The 24,885-nt window shown below is 36.7% G+C and overlaps 1 protein-coding gene across 1 annotated transcript in view; it reads left to right on the top strand.

Moving 5' to 3' along the window:
* CCDC171 (coiled-coil domain containing 171) overlaps positions 1 to 24,885 on the top strand; it is a 149,081-nt gene that overhangs the window by 107,632 nt on the left and 16,564 nt on the right. Inside the window, 2 exon segments of the mRNA XM_055790981.1 lie at positions 19,254 to 19,318; positions 19,320 to 19,408. Of these exon segments, the coding sequence (XP_055646956.1) occupies positions 19,254 to 19,318; positions 19,320 to 19,408 (154 nt within the window).

The following is a 24,885-nucleotide window of genomic DNA, read 5'->3' as shown; positions in this document are numbered from 1 at the left end:
TCTGTTCAAGATGCAGTATATAATTGCAGGAACAGGGACACAACATCCAGCATTCAAGAAAGGCAGATTCTAAGCTGGACATTTCTCACTGTTGCCCTCTTGCATGCATGTATTTCAATATGATTAAGATTTAAATTATGTGGGTATTATCGTATTTCCACAATAGAGTAGTAATTTGTAACACCTTGAGATCCCATGAACTTTAGTTAACACAGCTGTATGTCTCTAGTAGAGGGTAGAGTTGCAAATGTTTCCCCAGTACAGTGATGATCACTTTTAAGGCTGTGCAAAAGGTCCCACAGGCAGCGTCTTTTCAAAGAAGCCGCTGTGGAAATCACCAGCTTTTAAATACTGCTCTTTTAATTTGGTGGCCTATTCAATGGTAGCTGCCTTTGGGTTTTTGGGGGTGGGTTTTTTTTTTCTCTTTTCTTTTTTTTTTTTTTTTTTTTTTTTGGTCACATCCCAACTCCTGTTCTTTTTTGACCTCAGAATGACTGTTGAAGAATTTGCAAGACAGCCTATTCCTTCTTTCTTTCTAAGAAGATAAACAGAAGTATATAAAAAAATGCATTTCACATTTGTACGGAGTGCTGGTGCTGTAACTAATGCATAATAATGTGTGTGCTGTGTAGCTTACTAGTGGTGCAGTATTGTAAACATGCTTTTTGTTCACCTGACAGCTCCAATTTCACATGGTTACTCTGTACATACACGAACAGTGTCGGTGGTTCACAGTCTGTGTCACTGTGCAGTTCTTTTACTCCTTTCAATTTCCCTCTCCTTATCTCCAGTTACATACTGCCTGTTTGATAACTTTCCAACTATGTTACAGAGATTTTATAAAAAAAAATAAAATCCCTTTTATACCTAAGCCAGCTAACTGATGTTAATTTCAATGTATGCATATGCAAAACTATAGTAAGGGCAATTCTGCAGTCTTGAATGAAGTAAGCAGTTAGTAATCGCCTTATGGACACTTCTTATTAAAACCAGTGGAATTGTTTGTATGCATGGTGTCTATAACTGCTACTACTACATGTATTTTATAGTTTATCTGTGACAAGCACATTGCAGTTAAAGGCCTATTTTTCTTCAAATGTTAGACATAAGGAGTTTTTTTCCATGTCTACATTTATAGTTTCTTTTATTGCATAAAAATTAAGGTCCTAAGTTAGTATGGTAGGGATGAAGCACTGACTGTTAGAACTATGAGTACTCACAGAAAATTGCATTGTTTTATTTTTATTATTCATGCATCCATTTTATTGTAGGTTGATGGAATTAATTAATAATAATTTTACATTCATTGGTTCAGTGTGTATCACTTCATCATATGAGATGAAGAAAAAAAGCTAGTATATTTGTATGTGTGTATGTGTCTGCATAGGTTATCTTCCAAATTTTTCAGAAAGCAAGTGGCTCTTAAAGGCTCTTTGAATGAAATCTACTATCCTTAATTTACTTGATGGGCTCAAACTTTTTTGGAATGTGGGAAGTCTTGGAATTTTTAAATTGCTGTTATCTCTATATGAATGTTTCTTGGGAAAAATATGCTTTATAGGAGACAAGTGCAAAAAAGGTTGTCATAATGAACTTGACTGTGAACTAAGCTATCAGAGATTTATTTTTTAGTGGCATACTTAATTAATTATCTTGTAAAACCAGAAGGTTGTTTTTTCTAGCAAATGGATCCAAGATTCCAAATACCATGAATGCTTACAGGGCTGATCAAACACACACAAATAAAAGCCCTGTCATTCCCAAACTAAATAATCGCTAAACTGTGTAGGAAGTGGTGTGCATCTTTTGAAGAATGTGTTGTACACTCTGTTGTACACTCTAGTGATAGACCTTTAGATCATGAAATGAAATATTGAGACACAGAATTCTGTGTATCTTCTCCAAAGCCTGCACTTTATGTAATGGATATTAAATTGCAAAATTATGTAATAGATTGAAATGTAAGTTACTCAACAAGAATGTCCTTGTACGGAATTTCTTTTAAAGCCCCATCCATGTAGTGAAAGTATGACTTAATTTGTAGGCATTTGTTAAATTCTTGGAAACTGTAACAAGAATTACTATAAGGGTTTGAAAATGTCACTTGGGATAGTGTAATACGTAACGAGAAAAGTGCAGTATCTCCAAGAGTAAAATGATGAGTGCTATAACTTTTTAGTTTACTCTCACCTGGCATTTAATTGCTGTGAAGGATGTTATGTCACGGAGTTGTACTGTTTGTTACTTATGTTTGAAAATGGAAAATTAGTTTAAAGCACCTGAAACACATGAGAACAGGGTTTAAGGTGTACAGTTCTGGCTATGCCTTACTGTTCCCACTGAAGACAAAAACTGTGTGAAGCTTCCAATAAATACAGATTATAGGGTGGGAAAAAAAGCAACTGAAATAACATGGGATACCTAATTCTAGTAGTCCTGCTTGGCAGATGACTGTTGAAATTATAACCAGTAATGGTTATCAACTCTTTGTAAAATACAAAATTGAATTATGTTATGTCTTTAGGAAGAGGATGATGTTCTCTTAACTCTTTTCTGAAAGAGGTGATTGGCTTATAGAAAAAGAGGTCATTCCGAAGATTCATTCTGAATTGTCTCAAGTACTTTTACATCAAATCTGTAATTAATACTCATGGCAAGCAATTTGATCTAAAAAAAATGCATAAAGTCCCCAAATAAAGCCAATAAGGTTTAAACATTCATCTATAAATACTGAAGCATTGGTATACTATCACAATAAATTTCTTCTCTTTGAAGATGTAGATACAGAAAGGTAAGAAATGGTGTGAAAAAAACTCCTTGAAGCAAATTTAGGTACCTCAGAGTAGTTCTGCAATAGCTATAGGATGTGTAATACATACTTGACGTGTATGTCAAGTGCTTGATTCCCAAACAGGAAAAAGCTAACAACATACAAATCAGTGGCTTTGCCCTGTGTACGTAGGTTATGTTCTGTATCTACCATTGCAGGTTGGTTTTACAGGAGGTACAGGAGCAGTTCAAAGAAAGCAAAGGAGCACTGTATGCAGGATGTTCTGGAAGTAGCAGATTTATTCAGGCACTGTCAGTGAAAAACAGTGACAACAGGAAACTAGCTGTGGTTGTCAGAATCACATCCACGGCATGTCCAGAAGATGTGCATAGGCCTGTGGGATCAGCCAGCCACTGCTGTTCACATGTGGCAGCTGCCTGCAGATGCGCAATTAGGGGAAGAGTAATAATCTTCTGTGTTATAGGAACTACCTTGACCTCTGTCTTCAAAGTCTCGATTTGTATATTTTATTAATTTGGCCTTATTAATTTGTGGTGGTGGCTTTTGGTCAGTATTTGGCATGGTGGGCCCCTTCCTCCTCTGATATCTGTTTGCTAAAGATATGATCTGACTCATGGATGTTGATTTGGAAGAGAACTGATATTCACAGATGGACTTGTGTTCCTGTTTTACAGGATTTATATGAATTAGAGAATCCAAATCGGCAAGTTTTATGAGTGACTTTAATGATGATGTGAATATTTAATGCGTTGACGTGGTGTATGAAAAAGCATATGTGAGGATGAGATTATAGGCCGGCTTCTGGTGTAAAAAGGGTGCGCATACATGTGTCTGTATTTGTCAATATTTGCAGGTCTTAGGAGAGAGCATTTCTTTGTGTGCTGCTTTTCACCTGAGATGTAAGATTGACCTGAATGTTGGAAATCACTTGCATATTAAGAAAATTTTAGTTTATTATAACTAAGGACTTGAGTATGCAGATCTGTGGTTTTGATTACTAATCTCTCCCTTGATTTTGAAAGGTACTATACACTTGTGGTGTGCTTTCTCTCTTCCAGGTGGGTTTGAGATGGATAGGTTTTCACTTTGTGTTGTCTGTGTCTCTCCTTCTCTTTTTGTCTCTCTTCTCTGCTACGTGCTCGCGTTCTCCGCTGCATGCTGTCTCTCTGCGTCTGTCCTATGTGCATACTCTCAACTGCATGTGTGCTCTCACTGCTGTGTGCACTGCTGCACGTGCACACACGTTCTGCACCTCTTGCTCTCCCCCTCCCTGCCGTGCCAGCTGTCTCTGCTGTGTGCGTGCTCATGCTGTCCCTCAGTCCATCTCTGCCTGCTACTCTGCCTACGTCTCTCTGTCTCTGCCCCTCTCCCCTGCTACCTGTGCCTGTCTTTCCTACTCTGCCTCTGCCTCACTTGCACTGCCTCTCATTCCCTTTCAGTCCCCACTGTCCCTCTGGCTCCCTCCCTCCCACCCCTCCCATCCTATGCTCCCTCTGTCTTGCTCTCCCTCTCCCTCTGTCTTCAGTGTGTCCATCTGTTCATGTCGGTTTAGGAAGTCCACATGGGGTTTGTATGTGCTTCTTTGTGTTTCTCAGGTGTTTTTGAGGTAACCTGAAAGAAAAGTGCAGTAATAGCATAAAGGCTTGTAGGGGTAGTGATAAGATAGCCAAGGACTGACAAGTCTTCAGTGTTAGTGTATAATCATGATAAATTTATGAAGGGGTAGGTTTTTACCATTTATTTTATGTAAATTATGTATTCACGTATGATTTAGTCATGCATTATTTTATGGTCTCGTAGACCCACTTTTTCTAATTAATTGGCCAAACATAAAGGTAGTTTAAAATGTTAGGAGCTTCTTAATTTGCTTTTATTTTCACTTGTTCATTAATTCTAGATTTATGCTTGATAGATTAGAAAGTAAAAGCTATGCGGAATTCTGCTGATAATTTTTCTCAAAACAATAAACGCTTTCTCAATCTGATATTTACTTATCAGTAAAAAAGTTCTTACCAAATTGATGAAGCAAGTGGTTTCAAAGGTAACATTATAATTCTGTCATCGGATTTTATCCTCTGCATAGGGCAGATCTTTCAAACATAAGCCACTTCTGGTATGAAGACTTAATGGGATGAATTACTTGTGGAGCAGCTGCTTGAAAACTGAATTATTGCTATTTTAAATCTTGTACTTCTGCTTTGGAGCCTTTTTCTCTTAATTTTCTAAAGGTATGACTGTTAAAAGAACAAATAATTGTGTTTTTTTTCCCTTAATACCTAGTACTTCAGAAAGGAGAAATCATTTTAAGAAAGTCTTGAAGATAGTGCATTTGTATATACCTGCACCCAGCATGCACACACTTCTAGTGTTTCCTTTTTACTTCCACCATTTAACCCCCAGGAGGAAGTACCCATTTCCTCACAGAGGCTAGCACGCTGCCTCCAGTGCAATCAGGCTGCTGCTTCTAGTTGGGTAAAACTGGGTCTTCATTCTCCAGGATTTCAACAGCTGCTATCAACGGCACCTGGGCCGTTGTCTCCCCCTCTTTTCTCCTCCTCTCCAAAAGGACTGCTTTCCCACCTAGCATCAAAGTGTGCTGCTTCTGGACCATCCGTGAGCCTGCCTTCAAATATACTGTGTAAAGAGAGAAGTGATTCTTTATTAATGTAACGATACTTTGCACTTGCACCTTGAGTTGAAATACTTATAAATAAGTGTTCTGAACTCATTAGAGTGGGATGACACCTCTTGCAACCCTGACCTTTTGCGAACTTCAGTTTGTCAAAAATAAAGTTGGTGCAGGGCTGAAGAAACAATGATTAACAGCAAAGTGAAATCTGAATAACCAGACTGAAAAGACATAACACGAAGAACTCTAATTTATAATCTCCTTGAATGTGTTCAGCTGGTACCTGGAGTCATGTCTCCACATAGGTTGTATCATGGTGATAAATATTTAAAAGCCATTTTAGCATAGTTTATTTTAACTAGAATTCCTTTACAACATAACATTAATGTGTGTTAGCAAAACACAATTAAAAACAAAAAATGAGGCACCTTCAAAATGCCAGTGATATTAGAAATTTGCCTTCTATAATTTGAGTTTCACATGCCTCCTCCTTTCTGTGGGTTAACTGTGTTCCCAACTTCCCCTCTTCTTCACAGCATTTATTTTAGCAGTCTTTTTTTCCCCTGCCCTGTATGGGTTTTTATTGTGCTCTCTCCTTTCCTCGTTTCTCCCCTACTTATCATTAGTCCCTTTCCTTTGCTTCCTCAACCACCCTTTCACATTTTTGTTCCTTGAACAGAGACTATATGAAGAACCATTCTCAGAAGGCTTTGTAGTTAGCTGGTACACTGATTGCACCCCAACCCTGTTAAGTCTTTGGCACTGTGGGACCGTTAATACCAAAGTCAGTGTCTGTAATCACCAATTAATCAATTACTGAAAGCTGTCTCTTTATGTCTGTGAAACTACTAATTCTTGTCCAGCCTTTTTCATAAGCATTATTAGTTTTGTAAAAACTTTTCAGTTAAGATCTGCTGCTGATTATCTTGAATGCCAAAGTTAGTATATAATCATTTAACCTTTCAGTAACCTTTCTTAATGGAAAATTTTCTTTCTTGACCCTGTCAAGCAATCATGTAACTATCTGCCTTTGCCCACTCAGACTTTTTCATACATTTGTATCTATTGCATGTGGGTAATCTCCGATGAATGATCTGTGCTGTTATGCAAGAAAGCTCTTTAAAGACTGCAAAGTATGATCTTGAAGTTTTGCTTCTGCTTGTAATCCTGCGATGGGTTTTCTTTTCCAGCTGGTTACCAGGTTGCTGCATCTTATAGCAGGAAGCAACTTTCCTGACTTCTAGTCACTAATCTTTTATGAGAAAAATTACTCGAGTCATGGTAATCTCAGTATGTACCCAAAGCTGCTTCAGTGAATAAAGGCAGACTCTCAAGTGCTGTAACTACAAAAATAAAGCATTGTTCAATAACACAAAATAACAAACGTAGTTTTCACAGCACCTTGTTTGTTAGACAGTTTTTCTTACTTCAGAAATACTGTGTTTCAGAGCTGCATGGGATTATCTTTGGCAGTGTATATAGAAAAGGAGTAATTTTACCAGATAACCACTGCATAACTTGGATGTGACGGTGTTGTTTGATACTGTGTGCAGTGGGTACTGTTGTAACACAGATAAACCCATTCAGAAGCACAGATAAACCCATTCAGAAGCATAGCTGTTCAACTGTTGATACTTGTGTGGGTTAAAAAATGAATTAGTGAAGTGAATACCATGAAGGATTAGGAATTATCTGTGGTCTAACTTTTTTTATAGCGGTTCTTTTAATTTCAAAAGCTAAGAAGTGCTGAGCAAGTGAGTCTAAGCAATAGGAGTTAATAAGGCAATAGACTTTATTACACAAGTGTCTTAGTAGCAGAAACAGATTAAAAGTATTTTCTATTCTTAATTACATTTAAACTAAAAAAGAAACTTCTTCAAATGCTGAACCTTTTGTTTAGCCTTTTTTCACTTTATTGCTTAGTAGTCCATTATTATAAAACATTTCTGTATCTGTTACTCATATTGATAGCTTACAGAGCAAGAAAAAAATTATTAAATAATGCACTATATTAATGCAAGAATTTTGTAATGGGATCAAGGGAGACATTTCTGCCCAGATACTACATTTGGTAGTCCTTGTATTAAAGACCTGGAAGAGGAAGGGTTATCTACAACTTGAGCGAGTTTATTATGGCTTAGTGATTTGCTGACTGATTTCATTTGCTGTCAGTTAAGGCTCTCTTAATGTCAGCTTTCTTTGCATAATACCTTGAAATAAAGACTGATGAAGTTTTTCAGATTGATGCCGCTTACATAAACTGACCTTGATTTGCCCTTCTTCATGACAGTATAAGTGACAGCAGTTAGATGAAAATACAGCAATGAATATGCAACTTAAGGATTAAGGAAAACACAGTAAACCTTTCAGAATATAAAACCAGGCACAAAAAACCAGGCTGTTCTGTTAATTCCACAGTTGTCCTATATTGAAGAAGTGGACTGGAATAGCATGTGAAGTGGTATACCACTGAAGTGAAATTTGAAGAGGACGATTTTTGAAAGTATTAAAAATGAACCTGTTTTTTACCAAATTTTATCAGTTTGCCACTAACTCATTTTGGGTTGTGGTTTTTTTTTTTTTTTTTTTTTTTTTTTTTTTTAAGGGAGGAGTGTGTAAATCGTGGCTTAGAAATTCATATATGTGATTACCTGTGAATTTTGTGTTTTACATAGTTATTGTCTTGCAGGAATCGTAATGAACTATTTAGAAGCTGTTGTCTTGATTTTCAGTAACTGAATTGATTGATGGTCTAGTGGTATGTGCTGCTAGAATCCTAAGGTCACAAGTTCCAGCACTTATATTGGACTGTGGAAAGCATAAATTCTGACGATTGATAAGGTTTATTGCTGTAGGTGTTGCAGGACAAATATGCTTGAAGTAGGGCACTCATTTTTAATGAATAGTCGTCCATTGCAGTACACAATTTCATTATAGTCTCATTATGGTTGCCTTCCGTTAGAAGCAAAAAGGTGGTAAGGAATTAGGGAGTGGGGAGAAAATGGAGAGGGCTGGAGGATGCTAAAGAAATGGGAAGAGGGTGAACGTGGAACTATTTTTTAAACCTTAATAGTAGGGATACGCAGCCTGCAAGTTGGCAAGCTTACCTACAAAGGACTGAGTCTTCCATGGCTTTTAAAAAGTTAATATCCACGGGAAAATCACCATTTGTTTATCCTCTTGGAACCTTCATAGAACTTCAGAGTTCTTTGGATTGCTTCCACACCATGATCTTTTTTGACAAAAGTGCAGATTTAAAGTAAAGATCAAGAGGGAACAGTCACCCGTTCCACCTGTGGGGCAAACTTGCAATGGCCATTTAATGCCTGAAGGCTATATTTTAGTTTTGACCTTTGACAGATTGTGTGTTCTTTTCCAATACCAGCAGCTATTTATAGGTCCCCTTTTCTTGATCATATAATTGACAAATACCAAAGGGAGAAGAGGAGCAAAGCATCATGTTATTGCTACTGCCTATAGAGCCAGACTTTCACTCTGCCCAGTTTCCCATTCTCAGAGGAATAACTTTTTAAATAAATTACTTTAATATTGTGCAAGATGGAGATTACAGATTGAAGTTTAAATTCTGAAGTTTTTAGAAATGCCTGCAAAGATCACAGGACTGGGTTTTGAGCAGCTAGTCTCTTGCATGTCAAAATGTGATGTTTGTTTGTACCTTGGCAAAGGTACAAGCATCCTAGATGCTTGATTTGTTCTGCATTTATTCCATGTGAGACTTGCTGCAAGTGTTACTCCTTTGGGAAGTAGACTGTGGGACTGAGTAAACATTTAATGCCTAGAGGGCACATACAATAGCAGTAAATCTGGTTGTTCCGGCTTAAAAATAGGTTGGAAAAGAGAAAGGGAAAAAAAAAAAAAAGAATATAAGAAAGAGGGCTAAAATGTCCTCAGAATTTCTCCCTGCTTCCACCATTTTAGTTCAGGGACCTCCTGAAACAAAATTCATTATTTTGTATTCAACAGCCATTTGTTGTCCCACTACTTTTTGAACCCATGTAAAGCAAAGTATTCACATGACTTGTGGAAAGAATTTTCACAGCTGAACTACACCCTTTCTGAAATAGTATTTTCTGTGTGTATTTTAAGAATGGTTTCTGCTACATCATTTAATGTTAAAATGTTATTATGTTAATGTTAAAAAATATTCCTGGTTTGCCTTCTTTATATTAGTCATGGTTTGGCACCATCTATCATAGAAACCTCCCATTCTCTGTCACTCCCTCAATAGTTGTTTATTTTCCAGTTACTTTGATGGTTTCCAAACTACAAGAAGGTGAAAACCCATATAAATTTTCTGTAGTTTCTAGATTTGGTAAGCAATGGAAGTGATTTCTGTATGTTACCAACATACATGGACACAACTGCTCATAAATGATCTAACTGCAAGTAATGTCCCAGCTTTGAAATATGGGTAAGGAAGTAGTAACCAATTAACGTTGGGGATAGTTTGGAAAATGCTATCCTTCAGGGTGTTTCTAAGTTGGGATAGCTTGAGGTCCTTGGATGAGAATCAGTTGCTTTTGCTGATCCACTGTTAAGGTCACCACTCAAGCGCATGATGCTGTGGTGCCTGCGGTCATTACCAAATCTAGTTAAAAAGAGCTTTCTCACTGTAGTTACAACACGCTATGATATGGGGTATTTTACTTTGGATCCTATTGTTGAGGAATATTTTATGATCTCTAGGCACTGGTGAGATGACTGTGCCTATCCTCCTTAGTTTTTCTCCTTTCAGTGTTGCTGTAATCTTCCAGTTTTATAAACACAATTCAGAAGTTTGCTGTATTTCTTGTGCTTCTAAGGAATTGGATCTAATTTTTGGCTGTTGGCCAGAGAGGGGAATGGACTGTAACAGCCTGTTCCTTACTTGCTAGGCTCCCAACCTAATAATTCAAATTCTATTCTGCAGTCTGATGATGTTTCCATTTATGAAAAAACACTTGGTGCATTTGCTGAAGACAAAGCAGAAAATCAATGTCTTCCAAAATATTATCTAAAAAGACCTAGTTAAGTAACAACATATATCTTTGAATTGTTGGTCTGAATGAGGATAGTGTCGTCTTCTCTTTGATTTCAAGCTGTTCCAAGTGAAGAGGTTTCTCACTTAGCTGGTTGACCTCTTGAATAGAAGAAGCCCAGACTTCATAGTGGTCTCACTCATTCACCAGTTTTTAGCATGTGTTGATGGGGGTTTATACCTTTCTGAGATGAGCTAATCTGTCATTTGTCTAACTTTTTGGCATTTGTCATATAAACAGGATTAGTTTTTCCCAGCAAGGATTTTTTTCAGCTATACCTCCACTGTTAGTAGAACTAGGTATTCGTAGATGACAGGGATAATTTTATTTGTTCTTCTTCCTCAGATTATGTTGGCTAAAAGCAAACTTTGGGAGGAGGTTTGCAAATTGTCAAGCTCAGTGTTAATACCACTTTTGGGAGATATTGCCAATATTCTCCAATTTTTGCTTTGGAAACAGGGATGCTCACGTGTATGCTCATTGTGAAGGTCAGTAGTAGTAGGTGTACTGTGCCCTTTAAATTTCCATTGACTCTTCAGATGTTGGAACAAGAGCTATTGTCCCTGAAGTTTCTAGTAAAACATTTTCATGGCATAAATCATGTCTTGAAAGCAAGTCTAATTGAAAATCTAGCCATTTGTATGGTGTTTTTTTAAATACAAATTTTGATAAAGTTCAAGAATGTATGAAGCAAACTAGTTATCTAACATCTGAGTTTAAGCAGAATGAAGGGAGAACACTTATCCATCCTACATGTGGCAGCAGGTATTAGATTAAGGGTGTGTTCATTTACCTGAGGTGTGCAGTTCAGCTTTTCTATATCATTACTTTCTCTGTAGAGACTGACTGGTGCTTTTTCCTGTACTGGCATCATGAATTTGTGCATGTAACTGATGTTTTGGTGAGAAGCCAGAATGAAAAAATTAGGTTGCTATCCAGCCTAACAGGTGTACTTTAGAGTTTCCTTACAAAACTACAAAATGTGGCTTTATGTAGGATGAAATATTTATGTTGAATTAAAATAGAGTGCTACCATGAGCACTTCCTAAGAAAAGCAAAGAAAATGAAGTAACTATATCACAAAACTTTGTGCAGTTTTCTAGCCCCTAGGCTCCACTAGAGTTGAGCATTCACCTAAAATTTGATATGAAGATTGGGACTCTACTGGCTGTTTATGTATGAGCTACGTAATTGCAGTTGTCATATCAACTAAACCTGCCAGAAGGGACCTTTGTCTCCTAATAAATGGCAACTACAGCATAGATTGTCATCATCTTTTTGCATGGAAAATACAAAGTGGACAGATTTCCCTCTTCTAGGCATATGTAAAATATTTTATCTAATTCAGTTTGAAAATGTTTTAATCTAAAATGGAAAAGCTGCTTTTTGTGGCCAGAAAGGAATAATCTATATCGCTTCATAGCTCGAGTCAAAATATTTGAGGAAATACCTGTACTGAACCCAGATTTTGTGGGGTGATCATTCCCTATGTTGGAGTCAGTGATAGACATTTTCTACGCTGGTTAAAACTGAATTGGTATTTTTTCATGGGTTTCTAAAAAAAATAATAAAAGTCTCAGTAGCATCTATTTGTCTGAAAAGTGTATTTATTTAAAGTAATCAAAATCGGTCTTAATTAATAGAGCACTCTAAAACCAATGAAAAAAGCAGTAATTTTCAGTAAAATCATTGTTTCTAGTACATTGGCAAATAGCAGAATTAGTTACTTATGTTGGATAATCTATGGACAGGATTCCAGAAGAACAGAAGAGTTTTTCAGGTCTCACATTTACCCTCCATGTCAAGTTTCTTCAGATTTTCCTACTTAGTAACTTGGTAGATGAACGTCTGCTTCTCTCCCCTCCTTAAATTGTTCTCATACACTTTCACTTATAATTAGCCCATTAGATTTCAGACAGTTCAGATTTATTTATAAAAATTTGTTTGCTTATATATAAGGTATCCTAGCTCTATGTTGGAGTCCCTTAAAAATAAAAAAGAATATACATTTTAAAAGTGATTATGCTTCATGAATTTGGTTGTGAAAACAGAATTCTGTTACTTGAGCTTTCATACATCTTTGCTGGTTCTAAGATGTCATTCCAGTAGACCAAAAGCAACATCATTCAGATACAGGCAACTTGTACTTTCAGTTGACCTTTCACCTGTATTTTGATGAGAAGTTTTACTCCCTTGTTTCTCCTCAAGACTGAATGTGTGATCAGACATTGCCATTTTTTAAGTAAAACTGCATCCTGGCTTTTCTGTTGTGACTGCTGCTTTCTAGTTCCTTTCATCAGTGGTAACAGATTGTCCTCACTCTAAGCAGATTTCCATGCTTGCAATTGAAGCACTTGAACATTTCATATGACTTCATATTATTTTCAGTGACTACCTGTCCCTCTTTCTTTCATCCCTCTAGAATATACACTGCAAGAGAAAGTTAAAGGAAGGGTACCAGCCTGCAGCTGCTTTCATTTTCCATTCCTTTCTCACCAAAACCATTTACTTGAAATTCTCTTCCTCCCTGACAGACTGAAATGCTCTTTTTGTATCAAGATTGTGTAAGAAGATGGGAAGAGGTACAGTTCATAGAGTTTTTCCTATAGCTGTAGCCTAAGCTACAAGTTCTTCAGGGCAGCAACTGGTTTTCCTTAACATTTTGCATGCAGCTATTTTTGACTTTGTGCAACAATGAGAATGGTCTTTGCATGTAAACATGATGAGCCTATGAAAATCTGCATTTCCTTAGTTTTATTAAGTGGTAATTTGCTTACATGGTCCAGAGATATTTCTAAATAGTCAAGGCTGCAAGTAGCTCCTTTGCTATAAGATTCTTAGGCTGCTTTCTACCTGACCATACCAACAAACACATTGGTCTTCATTTATCAGTCTCTAGAAGATCAATGTTATTTTTAAAACTCTTGCACTTTGTAATAATTTTCATGGCAATTGTTCTGATGCCCATCTTCTTTGGTTTCCAGTAGAAGTACTTTCCCTTCAGTCTCTGTCAATTTCAATGCTCTCTTTTCAATTTTCTTTTAGGAAGTCATGTCATTACCTCTTGCAGAGAATCTAGCTTTTTATTTAGATCTTCATTCCCTTGGGCTATCCTCTGAGACCTACGGGGTAAAGTAATTGTTATTGAAGCAAAGGGGATAGAGTTAGGCCCCACGTGTGGCACTGAGTCAGCTTTCGTTGGGAAAAAAAAAAAAAGTTGTAACAGAACTGACCTGCTTTTTGGCACATTTAAATTGTGCATGCCACGCTTGAATGGAACCGAACAAAAAGTTTAGTGTTGAAATGAGATACAAGGAGAATAGATCATTAAAGAAGTGCCAAACAGCTGCAAAAGTGCAATTTTGCTGGATGCTGTTTCCCTTGAGGGTTTTTTCTGATGCCTGAGAAGCTGCTGTATTTACATCCTCCACTGATGCCACTAGACATTTTGGACTATGGGTCAAGGCAGCCAGAATGGGTTTTCAAATGCTAAAATATATGAGGAAAATGAATTTTAATCCTTCCTTCCTCAAATGTAGCTCTCTTAAATTTATAATAAGTATCCTGAAATCTTACTTCTGAAAACAAAAAGTAGTTGATGTATGTTTTGTTTTCTGGACTTGTTTTAACTAATCTTACTTATGTCAGTTTGAAGCAAGGCAGTAATGACAGGCATTCTATTGGTTATCCATTAACCATGCAGAACTCCACTCTGTAGATTTATGTTTTCACACCAGTTGCTTTTGCCTGTACTGCACTTCAGCCAAATTCTGTACCGTAAATGAAATTCTCAGTCTTTTCAGATTCTCTTCTAAGTACTTTGTTATACCAGAGCTAATCTTTCATTCTTCTCAAGTCCATTCATTATTCCTTCTCTTGTTCTTTTTCATCTTTTTGTATATGTTGGCCTTAGGTAAATTTGCTACCTGCTAACATTCTTTTTAGTTGAAGAATTTCCAGAAGGGAGAACCTAACAGTCAACGTTAATTTTGATTTTTTCTTTTACTTTATTTTTGTTTAAGCACATTGTGTAGAGTAGATGGTCTTGTTATTCTGGCTACTGTATCTGATGTTACAAACCGAATGCTTATATTGTCAGCCTATTAGTCTATTTGATACCTTTTAATAAGCATAATTTCAAATAAGGTCTCCTTTGTTTAGTTTTGTTCCTTCTAAACAGGAGATGCAGTTCTGTGATAACAGCAGGCCCAATAAGGTCCTGAGTTAATGATATAACATGGCTATAAAAGTAAAGAAACTGATTCTTAATCACTTGGTATTTTATTTGTAAATTCAGAATAGCTTAAAACTTTAATGGAAACTTCCATTCACAACTACTTATAATTCATAATCCAAATAAAAATTGATGTGAACTGTGTTTTCATTACCCAAGCACTGAGGGCAAGAGAGAAATGTTTTTTAATTTGGAATTAAAAATGCCAGTTTTATAATGTGTAATAAATACATTAAAGCTTTGATGAGAGGTCTTCTGCTAATTTGCATATGCTGCTCTGTATATTTCTTGTTGTATTTCTAGACATACATTATATGTCTTACTATAACTGAATTGAGAAGTTTGAGTAACCTTTGAATTTCATCAATTAATTTAAAAAAGGGTTAATTTCTTTTAATGTTTCATATGTTGTATGATTTGTCAGTATTAGCCATTTTTCACTTCAAATAAAGTACTCCTGAAGATTGGAGTCTTCTAGTCTTGTGGGTTTATAGTCAGTAATACATTCAAAAGCTGTTTTAAAGCATCTTTTGCACTGTGCACCTTGAAATTACTGGTGCTGGAAATGGCAGACAGAACAAGGAAACTGTTAGTTATTAAAAAATACACAGAGAGAATATTAGAAAAAATTGTTTTTTGTGTCCTCTGGAGGACTGTCTCTAATGTTAAGTGTTCTCAGTTCTTTTAAAGATTAATCCAGAGAAAGAAAGCACAGTTTAAATTTTGCTATTTTGCTCCGCAGTTCACTGGTTTGTAGTTTGTAAACTAGCATCAAATTAATTTGTCTCCTTTTTATTCTCAACTCAGGTTTCTCAGCTTCACCAACCTGCAGTTTTAAGCTAGAGGTTTTTATGTGTACCCTCATATTACAGACGGGTACCCTCATATTACAGATGAGACATCTTTGAACAGGTCATAAGGACTTTATTCCTTATGTCTGCTTTGAAACCTCATCTGTTAATTTAACTTAAAATGTTTAATTTTTGTTAACTTTTATGTATGTTCTCTTTTATATGTTTACGTGCTTATCTGTGTGTTCTCAGGATATTGGAGCATTAGTAGATGGCTATGCACTTACATGGTTTTGCAATGTTCCTGTCTTCTGGCCTTGTTTTTACAAGCTGGGCCAGTGTGCAATGCTCAGAACCTTCAGTGTCTCATTTTCAAACTAAATAAGTATCTGAAATTTAAAATACTCATTCCTTTTTCAATTTGAATAGCACTTACCTGCATTTTTCAAAATTTTCAGATTTGCTTTCAATAGAACGATAGTGCTCACAGTGATTTTGTAGATAGGGGTACTGTTTTAAATGTATAAATATCCATAAAAAAACCCAAACCTTAGAAGTACTTAGGCTTAAAATAACTTGTTCATTGAAAGTTATATTTGAAAATGGGTCTTGGGCACTTCTGCAACTTTTGTACCTAGTTCAGCACGTTCAGCATAGAAGCACACTTTCTCCATACCAACTTTATGAATATATTTTTATCCTGTGAGTTGCAGGCAGTTATCTGGGAAAGTCATACATCTGCATGAAGCTGCCTGTATCTTCACCTAGTGTTGGAACATGGGTCTTCTCTCACATTGAAGACACTTTTGACATTGAAAACACTCCTACCATTATAATTTGCTTCTGCCATATCAGTAGCACGTGATGAACTTCAAATAATAGTGAAATCCTTTATAAAACAAGGCATTGTGTGGAGTAAAAAGAAAGGGAAGAGGTCACTGAAAAAAGCCATTCAGCTGTCTGATTAATTCCTCTTTTTCTTTGATTAATGCAGAGTATTTAAGTACAGTTTCTGCTCTTAAAAGTCCTATGTACATTTCAACTATTATTCACTTGCATCATGTTCCATTTTTAGGAAGACATTGTAATCAGTGATTGAGTTGGAAGGGTCTGGACCTCTGGAGGTCATTTGGTCCAAGCCTCCTGCTCAAGCAGGGACACCTACAGCCAGTAATATTTAAAATTAGTATTCTTCAGCCCCACTATTGCTATGGCCTCCTTGGTTAAGTCTTCTGCCCACTAACTTTCCTATAACACCCATCTGTCTGAAGAGGTTGTAACTTTTAAAGTGGTCTGAGTTGCAATAATATTGGTTCCTGTAATGTTAAGGAATCACTGCATCTGGACTTTCTGAATAGAAGTGATTTTTTGGTGTGTTTTTAAAAAACATTTTTATTTGTAATGAAGACAAATTTTTATTGTTTCACATTCAGTTCCCAGTTTGCATGACACAGTATTACCAATGCATTCAAAACCAGAAGTGCTCGTGTAAATGCAGATCCTGCAGACATGTATGAAAGCCAAATTTTATGCTATAAAAATTAATCAGGAGGGTTGCTGAAGTATCTTATTGCTATGTGTACTTAAAAATATAAGAAAACACTCCTTCCTAGCAGGAGAGGAAAGAAATTCTGCAGAACTAGATGTGACTTCTCTGAAATTCTGTCAACACACTTTGATCATGGAACAAATATATTTGTATCATGCAAACAGGGATCTAAATTGAAGTTCTGAGCTCCTTTAGATATGTGTTTATTCAATATGTGACAGTTCTTATAACATGCACATGACCAGGTTCTATGCCCGTTCCTTGTGTATCAAGCTAATTAGCGTAACTTTTGTATTGTGGAAAACAGATCCATGACTCAATCTGTGACTGACGCGAGTTACATAAAATCATGTGTAAATGAATGCCTTCCAATGGCACGTCTGAGAACCCGAAGTGTTTGACTTCCTCCAGATGGCATTTAAAATAAATGTTCTACACACTCATTATCAAGGATTCCACATCGCCCACTGGAAAATCCAAAAATACTGTTTTCCCTAACCTGGTCCTGAGTGAGAGAAATCTAAACTCACCCTGACTCTTTGCTATGTGCTTGGGATATACTGGAAGGAGTGCGTGCCTGTAAGTGTGTAAATGCTACCTCAGACATTCATAATGGATTGCTAATAGCTGAGAAATTACTTCCTCCTGAATCAAAAAGAAAAAAAATCTAGGTGTCTTAGAAAAAAAAAATTGCCATGTCTGAAAAGAAAAGCTTGTGAATTAATAAATTTTTCCTAGATTGAAAATTTTCAGACTCGTTAAACAAGAGAACAAATGAAATAGCCGAGTTGAGCAGCAAGGAATTGATAACTGCTGTTTCAGAAAACTCTATGGACTTTGCGTGGCTCTAGAGGTGTAGGATGGGGCTGTATTGGTTCATGGCCTCACTAGCTTTGTGGTAGCAGAGGTAAAAGGAAGAAGGTAAGGAATCATCTCTATGCATTCTAGTTCAGTGATATCTTTAAATGTCAAGTGGGAATTAATCAAAGGAACACGTAAGAGTTGGTGGTTTTTTTTTTCCTTGTGAATTTGAGACACAGATTGTTATGACGCATTGGTATAATCCTTGTTTATGAGTCACAGGCCCAGTCCATAGACTGATTTCAACATATGTCTAATTTTTAACATGTGGGCAGTTGCCAGATGAAGACTCTCAGACAGTTTTATATGGAGTGTGAGATATATCCACATTCTTACTTGGTATTGTTTGTGAAGAGCTGCAGCATTTTAGTCACATTGAATGTGAATGAAAAATTTTAAAAGCAGGATCAGAGCTGACAGCGGCAGACTTAGGGCTACACAAAATATACTTTTAGGACTACACTATAATATGTAAAACATTTTGGATATTCTTTCTGATCAGAAAAGATATGATGGTGTTTGCCACTGCTGTGTTCTACATTTGACAATGAAATCACTTGATTGATTTCAGCTATGTTAACTTTTATTCTAAAAAGCAGTAGTGTGTTTGAGAACAAAGAAAGGAAAAGAATAAAACATGTGTGAATGCCTGTTTGTGTAGGTTGTTTGTAAAGACAACTAAAAATCTCACCAGTGTGACATTATTTAGGGTAGATATAAAGTTACCTGTACTGCCAAATCATTTGTACTCTCTTGTGCTGCTAACTTTATTATCAGTCTGACCAATATTACACAGCTGGGACATTCTTCTACTATATACATGAAAACAATTATATTTGCTTACCTGTATTATAATCAGAGTATTTACTTTCAAAGGCCTGTAGGTTTACTGTGTTTCTTTTGTTTCTGTCCATTTTTTTTTTTAATGTGGAGTGGGAGGATTAGTAACTTGACTCATTTTGAAAGTATGAACTTTTACCTGCAACTGTATAGTGATTTTTTTATGAAAAGAAATAGAACTTGCACTGAGTCTTGCATTTAAACACAATGAAAAATTGTATCAACTGCTTAATGCAGTACTGCATGTTTGAAAACAGCTTATCAAAACACCTTCTAATTAGGGTGCACAGTCATTTGCTCTTCTTCAATGCTGTTAAATATTTAAAGTTTTAGAAGGAGTACAAAATCCTGTGTTAGACCTTTTTAATGTTTAAGTCCTGAGACTGAAATTTTGCCTGGCTTCCAAGCTTTGTTAGATTTCTCTGTTTAATAAAAGGTAGATCTTCTGTAATAAGTTTGGATGTATGCTGTTTGGCGTTTAAATATCGTCTGCCTGATTATTTATTTTACTTTTTGAAGGCCATGATTAAAAGTTTTGTGGATGTCTACCAACTTGCAAGTTCCAGAATTGACATGTTACTGAGAAATAGCATCTCATCAGCTTCACGCTGCAGCCCTGAAGTCCAAGCTCAAAACAGCTTGTCTGCATGAAGGTGAGAGGTTACAACTGGTAAGTCTGCTTTTCAAGTAATTTTTGTCATTTGGATGTCATTTCCTAGCCAGCATCTCCTTTTGTGTTGCATAGTTTCTGTATGGAAATGCAATAATATATAATAAACATAACAGTAAAACTAATGTCAACAGAAACCTTTTGAGAGATTTTGAGAGGGGAAAGGGGGTGGTAAAAATTAACATCAGAATCAATTTTGCTACTGTATCTTCTGCAAGGACCTGTTAGTTGCTGCTGTGGCTGGAGAAGTATACATGGTGATTTCTTTGGTTTTGGCAGTACAATAAGCGGTTGAATTATGGACCTGAAGAATTTAACCATTTAAAGATACAGCACCAGGTTAAACCAGAATGTCAACTGTGCATATAAACGAAATGTTTATTAGGAGATGTGGTTATTTTTTATTTTTTTTTTTAGTGATTGTGAATAATATTTCTCACTAAAGTTACAAGGTTGTCTTGTCTAAAATGTTGTTCCCTGCAAAGGTACTTTGGCTTGTTTAACGCTAACAAGGTGATTCTTCAGATCTGAGGTCTCTCTCTGGGGGATTACTGATTGCAGATGTACTTGTGTCACACAGGCAGGAGGCCAGACATGTAAACTGTCATAAATATGCAGCCATCTAGAATGAGACACTGTGAACTGTGCAACTTGCATACGCTTCATGTATTTCTTCTCCACCTTTCTTAACTTTTCTACATTAGATAAAGGAGAAATCATTGGAGTTTGGGTTTTTTTTTAATTTTGCTCTTTCTCCTCTCCTTCCTGCTTTCTCTTTTATTCTTGTGAAGCAAAGGACCATAAAAATAATGGGGTGGTTTGTTCTCTTTTTGAAACAGAAGATCTGTAAGAAAAAAGCCATCACTAATGCAAATGACATGAACACATCAGCAAATGTATATTCAAAGGCTGTGGCTGTGGCTTTGGTTGTTACCAACAGAATTGTGTTAATTTCTTATGCTGCTTCTAAATTGGATGAGCACAATGGGAAATACACTAATCAGTGCAGAATTTCAGTTTGAGGATCTTGAGATTGTTGAGTGAAAGCTTTTTTTTATTGGTGCCTGCATCACTTTTCTAAGAAACTAAATAAAATTGCTTCACTGAAACAGCTTCTTTTCTCCTCCAACCAGCTTTCTTTATGTTTTCTGCTGGGTTTACATGCATCCTGCTGAGCCTGTGCCCAGTGAAATTGCATTGCTCCTTTGCCCGTTTTTTTTTTTGTTTTGTTGTTTAAATCAAGGTGACCACTTGTGTACTGAGTATTAGGATGTCTGCCAAACTTGCTGCAGCAAGGTTGGCTTTCATTTGGCTTGAGAGGGCTTTTAGCAAAGATTATGCTAGTCCTGTCTATGATGGGCTATGACTCAGTGTCTTGATATGTTACAGTGAAAACAAACACCTTGCCCACCCAGCTTTCCGATGTCAGTGATTATATGCAGTGCTTTTAAAGAAATTTGTGTCTGTCTACAGTATCAATGTAAAGATGATGCTTTTTGCATTGTAGTATGATCTGTTGGCCCTTATGTACAACCCTCTGGGGAGAATAGTTCTATCTTGAGATGCTGTTTAATTTGAACCTAAGATAAGCATTAATAGAAGGTGATTTAAAATTCTAATGTAAAGGTAAAAAAATCAGAATGATAGATTCTCAAGTTTCCTTGAAAAAAGCTAAGTGTTTATGGTATGTTTTGTAGTATTTTTTTTTTTAGAGCTTGTTTTTAAGATTTGCAAAGGTTGCATCAAGCATGACTTTTAGTCGTAGAATCATAGGAGGGTTTGGGTTGGTAGGGACCTTCAAGATCATCTAGTTCCACCCCCCCTTCCACTAGACCAGCTTGCTTAAAGCCCCATCTACCTGGCCTTAAACACTTCATAACTTCAAGCATCACAGCTTTGCAGAGTGACTTACATTCAGCCAATACTGTTCTCTTCTGATTTTGAGGAATAAATTTTGCACTGAATTCCTTTCTTTATTAAAGAAGATTTTTTTTGCTTGATTATTTTAAATGGAAGGGCATAATGATTTTTCTTGAGCATCTATTTGATTTCAGAATTGTACACACTGTTGGTTGCAATCCACTATGTTCAATCACATATCCAGTTTTAGTAATATTGCAGGCAAAACTTTTCATGTAGGAGACAAATACAGCACCTGGACTGTATTAATTGCAGGTCTTCATATGATGCATGCTTGTGTTCCTAGAACAGTAACCTATTGCTCAGTGCTGAAACATAGATTTCAAATGTATGCCATGGGTGGACTCTTACCTTATAAGGCTGGGTTTTATCTCAGTGTGTTGTGGCTGTCTCTTGATGTCTTGTCTGGTTGCATAAAATTCTTACCCTCAAAACTGTCCATCACATCGAAGTTTGGGCCATTCATCAGTATTGATCTTTTCCATGTTCACAAAATATTGCTTTCCTAATTTAACTTTTTGTACTGAAATTTGCTATTTTGCCTTTCTTTCTATTCACACCACCGTTTTTCCTCTTTTGCTGCTTTGGGTTTTGCTGATAATTTTAAAAACCCTGATGCCATAAGGCAACATCAGTGATCCTCATCTTTTATCTAAGACTCTGAATTGACATCTCCATCCTCCAGTCTGCTTCTAGTCCAACCACTTTCCTTTTAGTCAATAGTGTTTAGATTCTGAGATTGCTGTGTGTGCTCATGCTAATGCCAACAGAGAGGAACAGGAAGGCATATGATTATGATGGACAGAGGTGAGATGAATGCTGGGAACACTGCCTACAGAGAAGAGAATTATTGCGTAGGGCGAAAGGGAGTCAATAGCAGAATGTCTCTGTACTTTTCATCTGTGTCCAGCTATCTGTGTGTCGTACTTGTCTCTGATTCTTCCCCTGTGCAGAGAAAGGCCCTGTGCATTTTTTCATTCTTGCAGCTCTTTAAAATTCAGTACGGCTGAAATACAGATTATTGGTTTTCTACCTAGCCCTTCTTTTTTTTTTTTTTTTTTTTTCTCTTCTGTTGTTCCCTATTCCTGTATCTCTTTTCTGTTGGTTTTGTTGTTTGGTTTGTTTGTTTGTTTTTAATTTCTCCTGGGTTTTTTTTTCTTTACCAAATGCTTCTGAATTTTCCCTTACATTTCTAAAACGTATTTTTCTTTTATTTCTGTTACCAAATCATTAATAATTTGTAATAGTCTTTCTCTGCAACCATAAGTTTCTCTTCTGTCCATTTCCTTGTTTTTTTAAATTTACTTTCCCTGAATTGCAAGTACCACATCGAGAGTTGTGTCCTCCATAACTTGTTGCATCCACACATTAAGGGTTGTATTTATAAAAGGTAGAGCTAATAGTAGTAAGAGTTCAGCTCAGATGTCCATCATATGGCCATATGTAGTCCTGACAGTAAGGATGTAGGTTGCCAGAAGAGGAACCAAGAAGGCAGCAGTCAACCTTTAGTGTGAAATCAGATGAAAAATTATTTCACTGAGCACTGAACTCAGTACTGGACTAGCACTGCCATTTTCTCCATGAAATTTAAGAAACTGTTGTTTCCCTTTACGTGTCTCTGCCTTTATGCCTTCTTAAGATTTTTCCTTAGCAATGCTTAATGTGCTTAGGAGAAGGTTTCGTAGAAGTACTTCACTGGTAGTAGCTAACTGTACACATGATCTGTATTAAGCAGAGAAGGTATCAGCTAAAATGTTCTTGTATTTCTTTTTTCCTGTTTATTTCTTGTTCAGCAATATTTAGAACTGGACTGTGCTTCAGGGTTTCCTATTAAATGAACACTTGCCAGTTACTTTAACGCTACTGGATTCTGCTGCTTAGATCTATTCTAATTCTTTTTCAGATACATTAGTTTATTATTATACTTGCACTTTCATTCAGAGTTGCACTCACAAGTAGGCTTTGTACTGAGAGCTTTTAAGTGCTGTGCTGTGCAGTGGTATAGTCATAAGCAGTGACTCTGTAGGTGCTGTGGGGCAGCAAGTAGCGTCATACCAGTCATCTGGCAAGCATATGAACTCATTGTGTCTGTACTGCCAGGGAGTTCATTGCTGCAGGCACAGTGTGCTGAGGAGTAGGTGCAGTGACACTGTGTTTTCCAGTGTGACCTGACACATGTGAAAGGAACTGACAATTAAGTTAATTTCAAAATTTCTCTAGAAAGTGTTTGTGTTTTCACAGCTTTCGGCCTGGAGATTTTGTGCCCAATACCAGTACTGCTGTCAGAATTTTAAAAATTTAAAATATTCTGGTATCAGTTTCAGTAAACAAAAGAAGCTACTGTTATATTGGAAGTGGTCAGTTGTTTCTCTGATCCTGAATGTGCAGCTGATCTGGTGATATTCCTTCCTTTTTCTGCTTTCTTCAGAACCAGAGGAGAGTGGAAAATGAAGGGGAAAATACAGTCATTTTTAAAGATGATGAAGAGAGAAAGGCTTCTTTTGTATGCACTGGAGAAATGGAAATTTGGGGGGCCAGAGGGGTAACTTGACTGAAAAAAAGGAGAAGGTGAGTTTCAGATGGGTGAGAGGGGTAAAGTGAAGGTCTGTAAGATCAGAGTTTTCCAACTAACCATGAAAACAACTGTTGCCTTTGGAGGCTTCTTCTAATGAGGGTTGAAGGGGAAATCAGTCATTGCTTTATGTGGCTTTGCATCATCCTTACTTTTTTTCCCCTCACGGTTGTGGCTGTGTCTGTCCTTTGTCTGAAAATGGCTACTGATACCACTTAAAGTACTGAAAATACAGGAATTGTAGGTTTTGGTAAGGAGAGAGAAGCAGGTAGAATGATCTTATGTGAGAAAAATCCATACTTACTGTTGAGAACCTAGGAATTGATGTATGTTCTCATATTTTCGTGTTAAAGAACTGCGTTAAGCAAAATGTACACTTTTCTTCCTACTCAGAGCAGTCAGCTATCAGTTCTCATGATCTACTTGAATGCTGTTCATGAGGGGGAGAAAGAAAAGAAATATTTTAAACTCGAAGTTACCAGTTAAATACACCACTGACAGTTTCTTCCTACTTAGCTAGGCTGGTCAGGGCAGTGGATTTACATGTCTTTGCCCCACACCCCATTTCCTTCTCACCAGTTCAGTCTGTGTTTCAAGGCTGAGCCCTGCATCAGGTAGGGGTGCAATGTCTTACATTTAGAATTATGAGGACAGAACTGGAGAGAAAGAAAAAAAAAGCTGTTTGCCTTTTCACTTGCCGCATAGGAGAAAGACACTCACTGCATCGTTGTCGTGTTAAATGTCAGATTCTTTCATGAGCTGGAGCCATATCTCTTGTGTTAGGACGTGGAATGACTGATGTAGCTGGGGGAATTCTTCCCAGATGTTGCAAGAAGCAGAAAGGTCCTGGATAAAAACTGCTTGACTTTTCCACTACTTCATGCTAGCCTGATGCACAGTTGAACTGAAAATATTTTTGAAAGATTTGGAATTGAACTGGTTTTATGAAAGATTTGGAGATACTAGTTCTTAATTTGCCTTGCAAAAAA

This window comes from Falco peregrinus, chromosome Z (assembly GCF_023634155.1).
Source record: "Falco peregrinus isolate bFalPer1 chromosome Z, bFalPer1.pri, whole genome shotgun sequence".
Lineage (NCBI taxonomy): Eukaryota > Metazoa > Chordata > Aves > Falconiformes > Falconidae > Falco > Falco peregrinus.
Note: the sequence above shows the minus strand (reverse complement) of the source record. Positions and strands in the feature narration are given on the sequence as shown.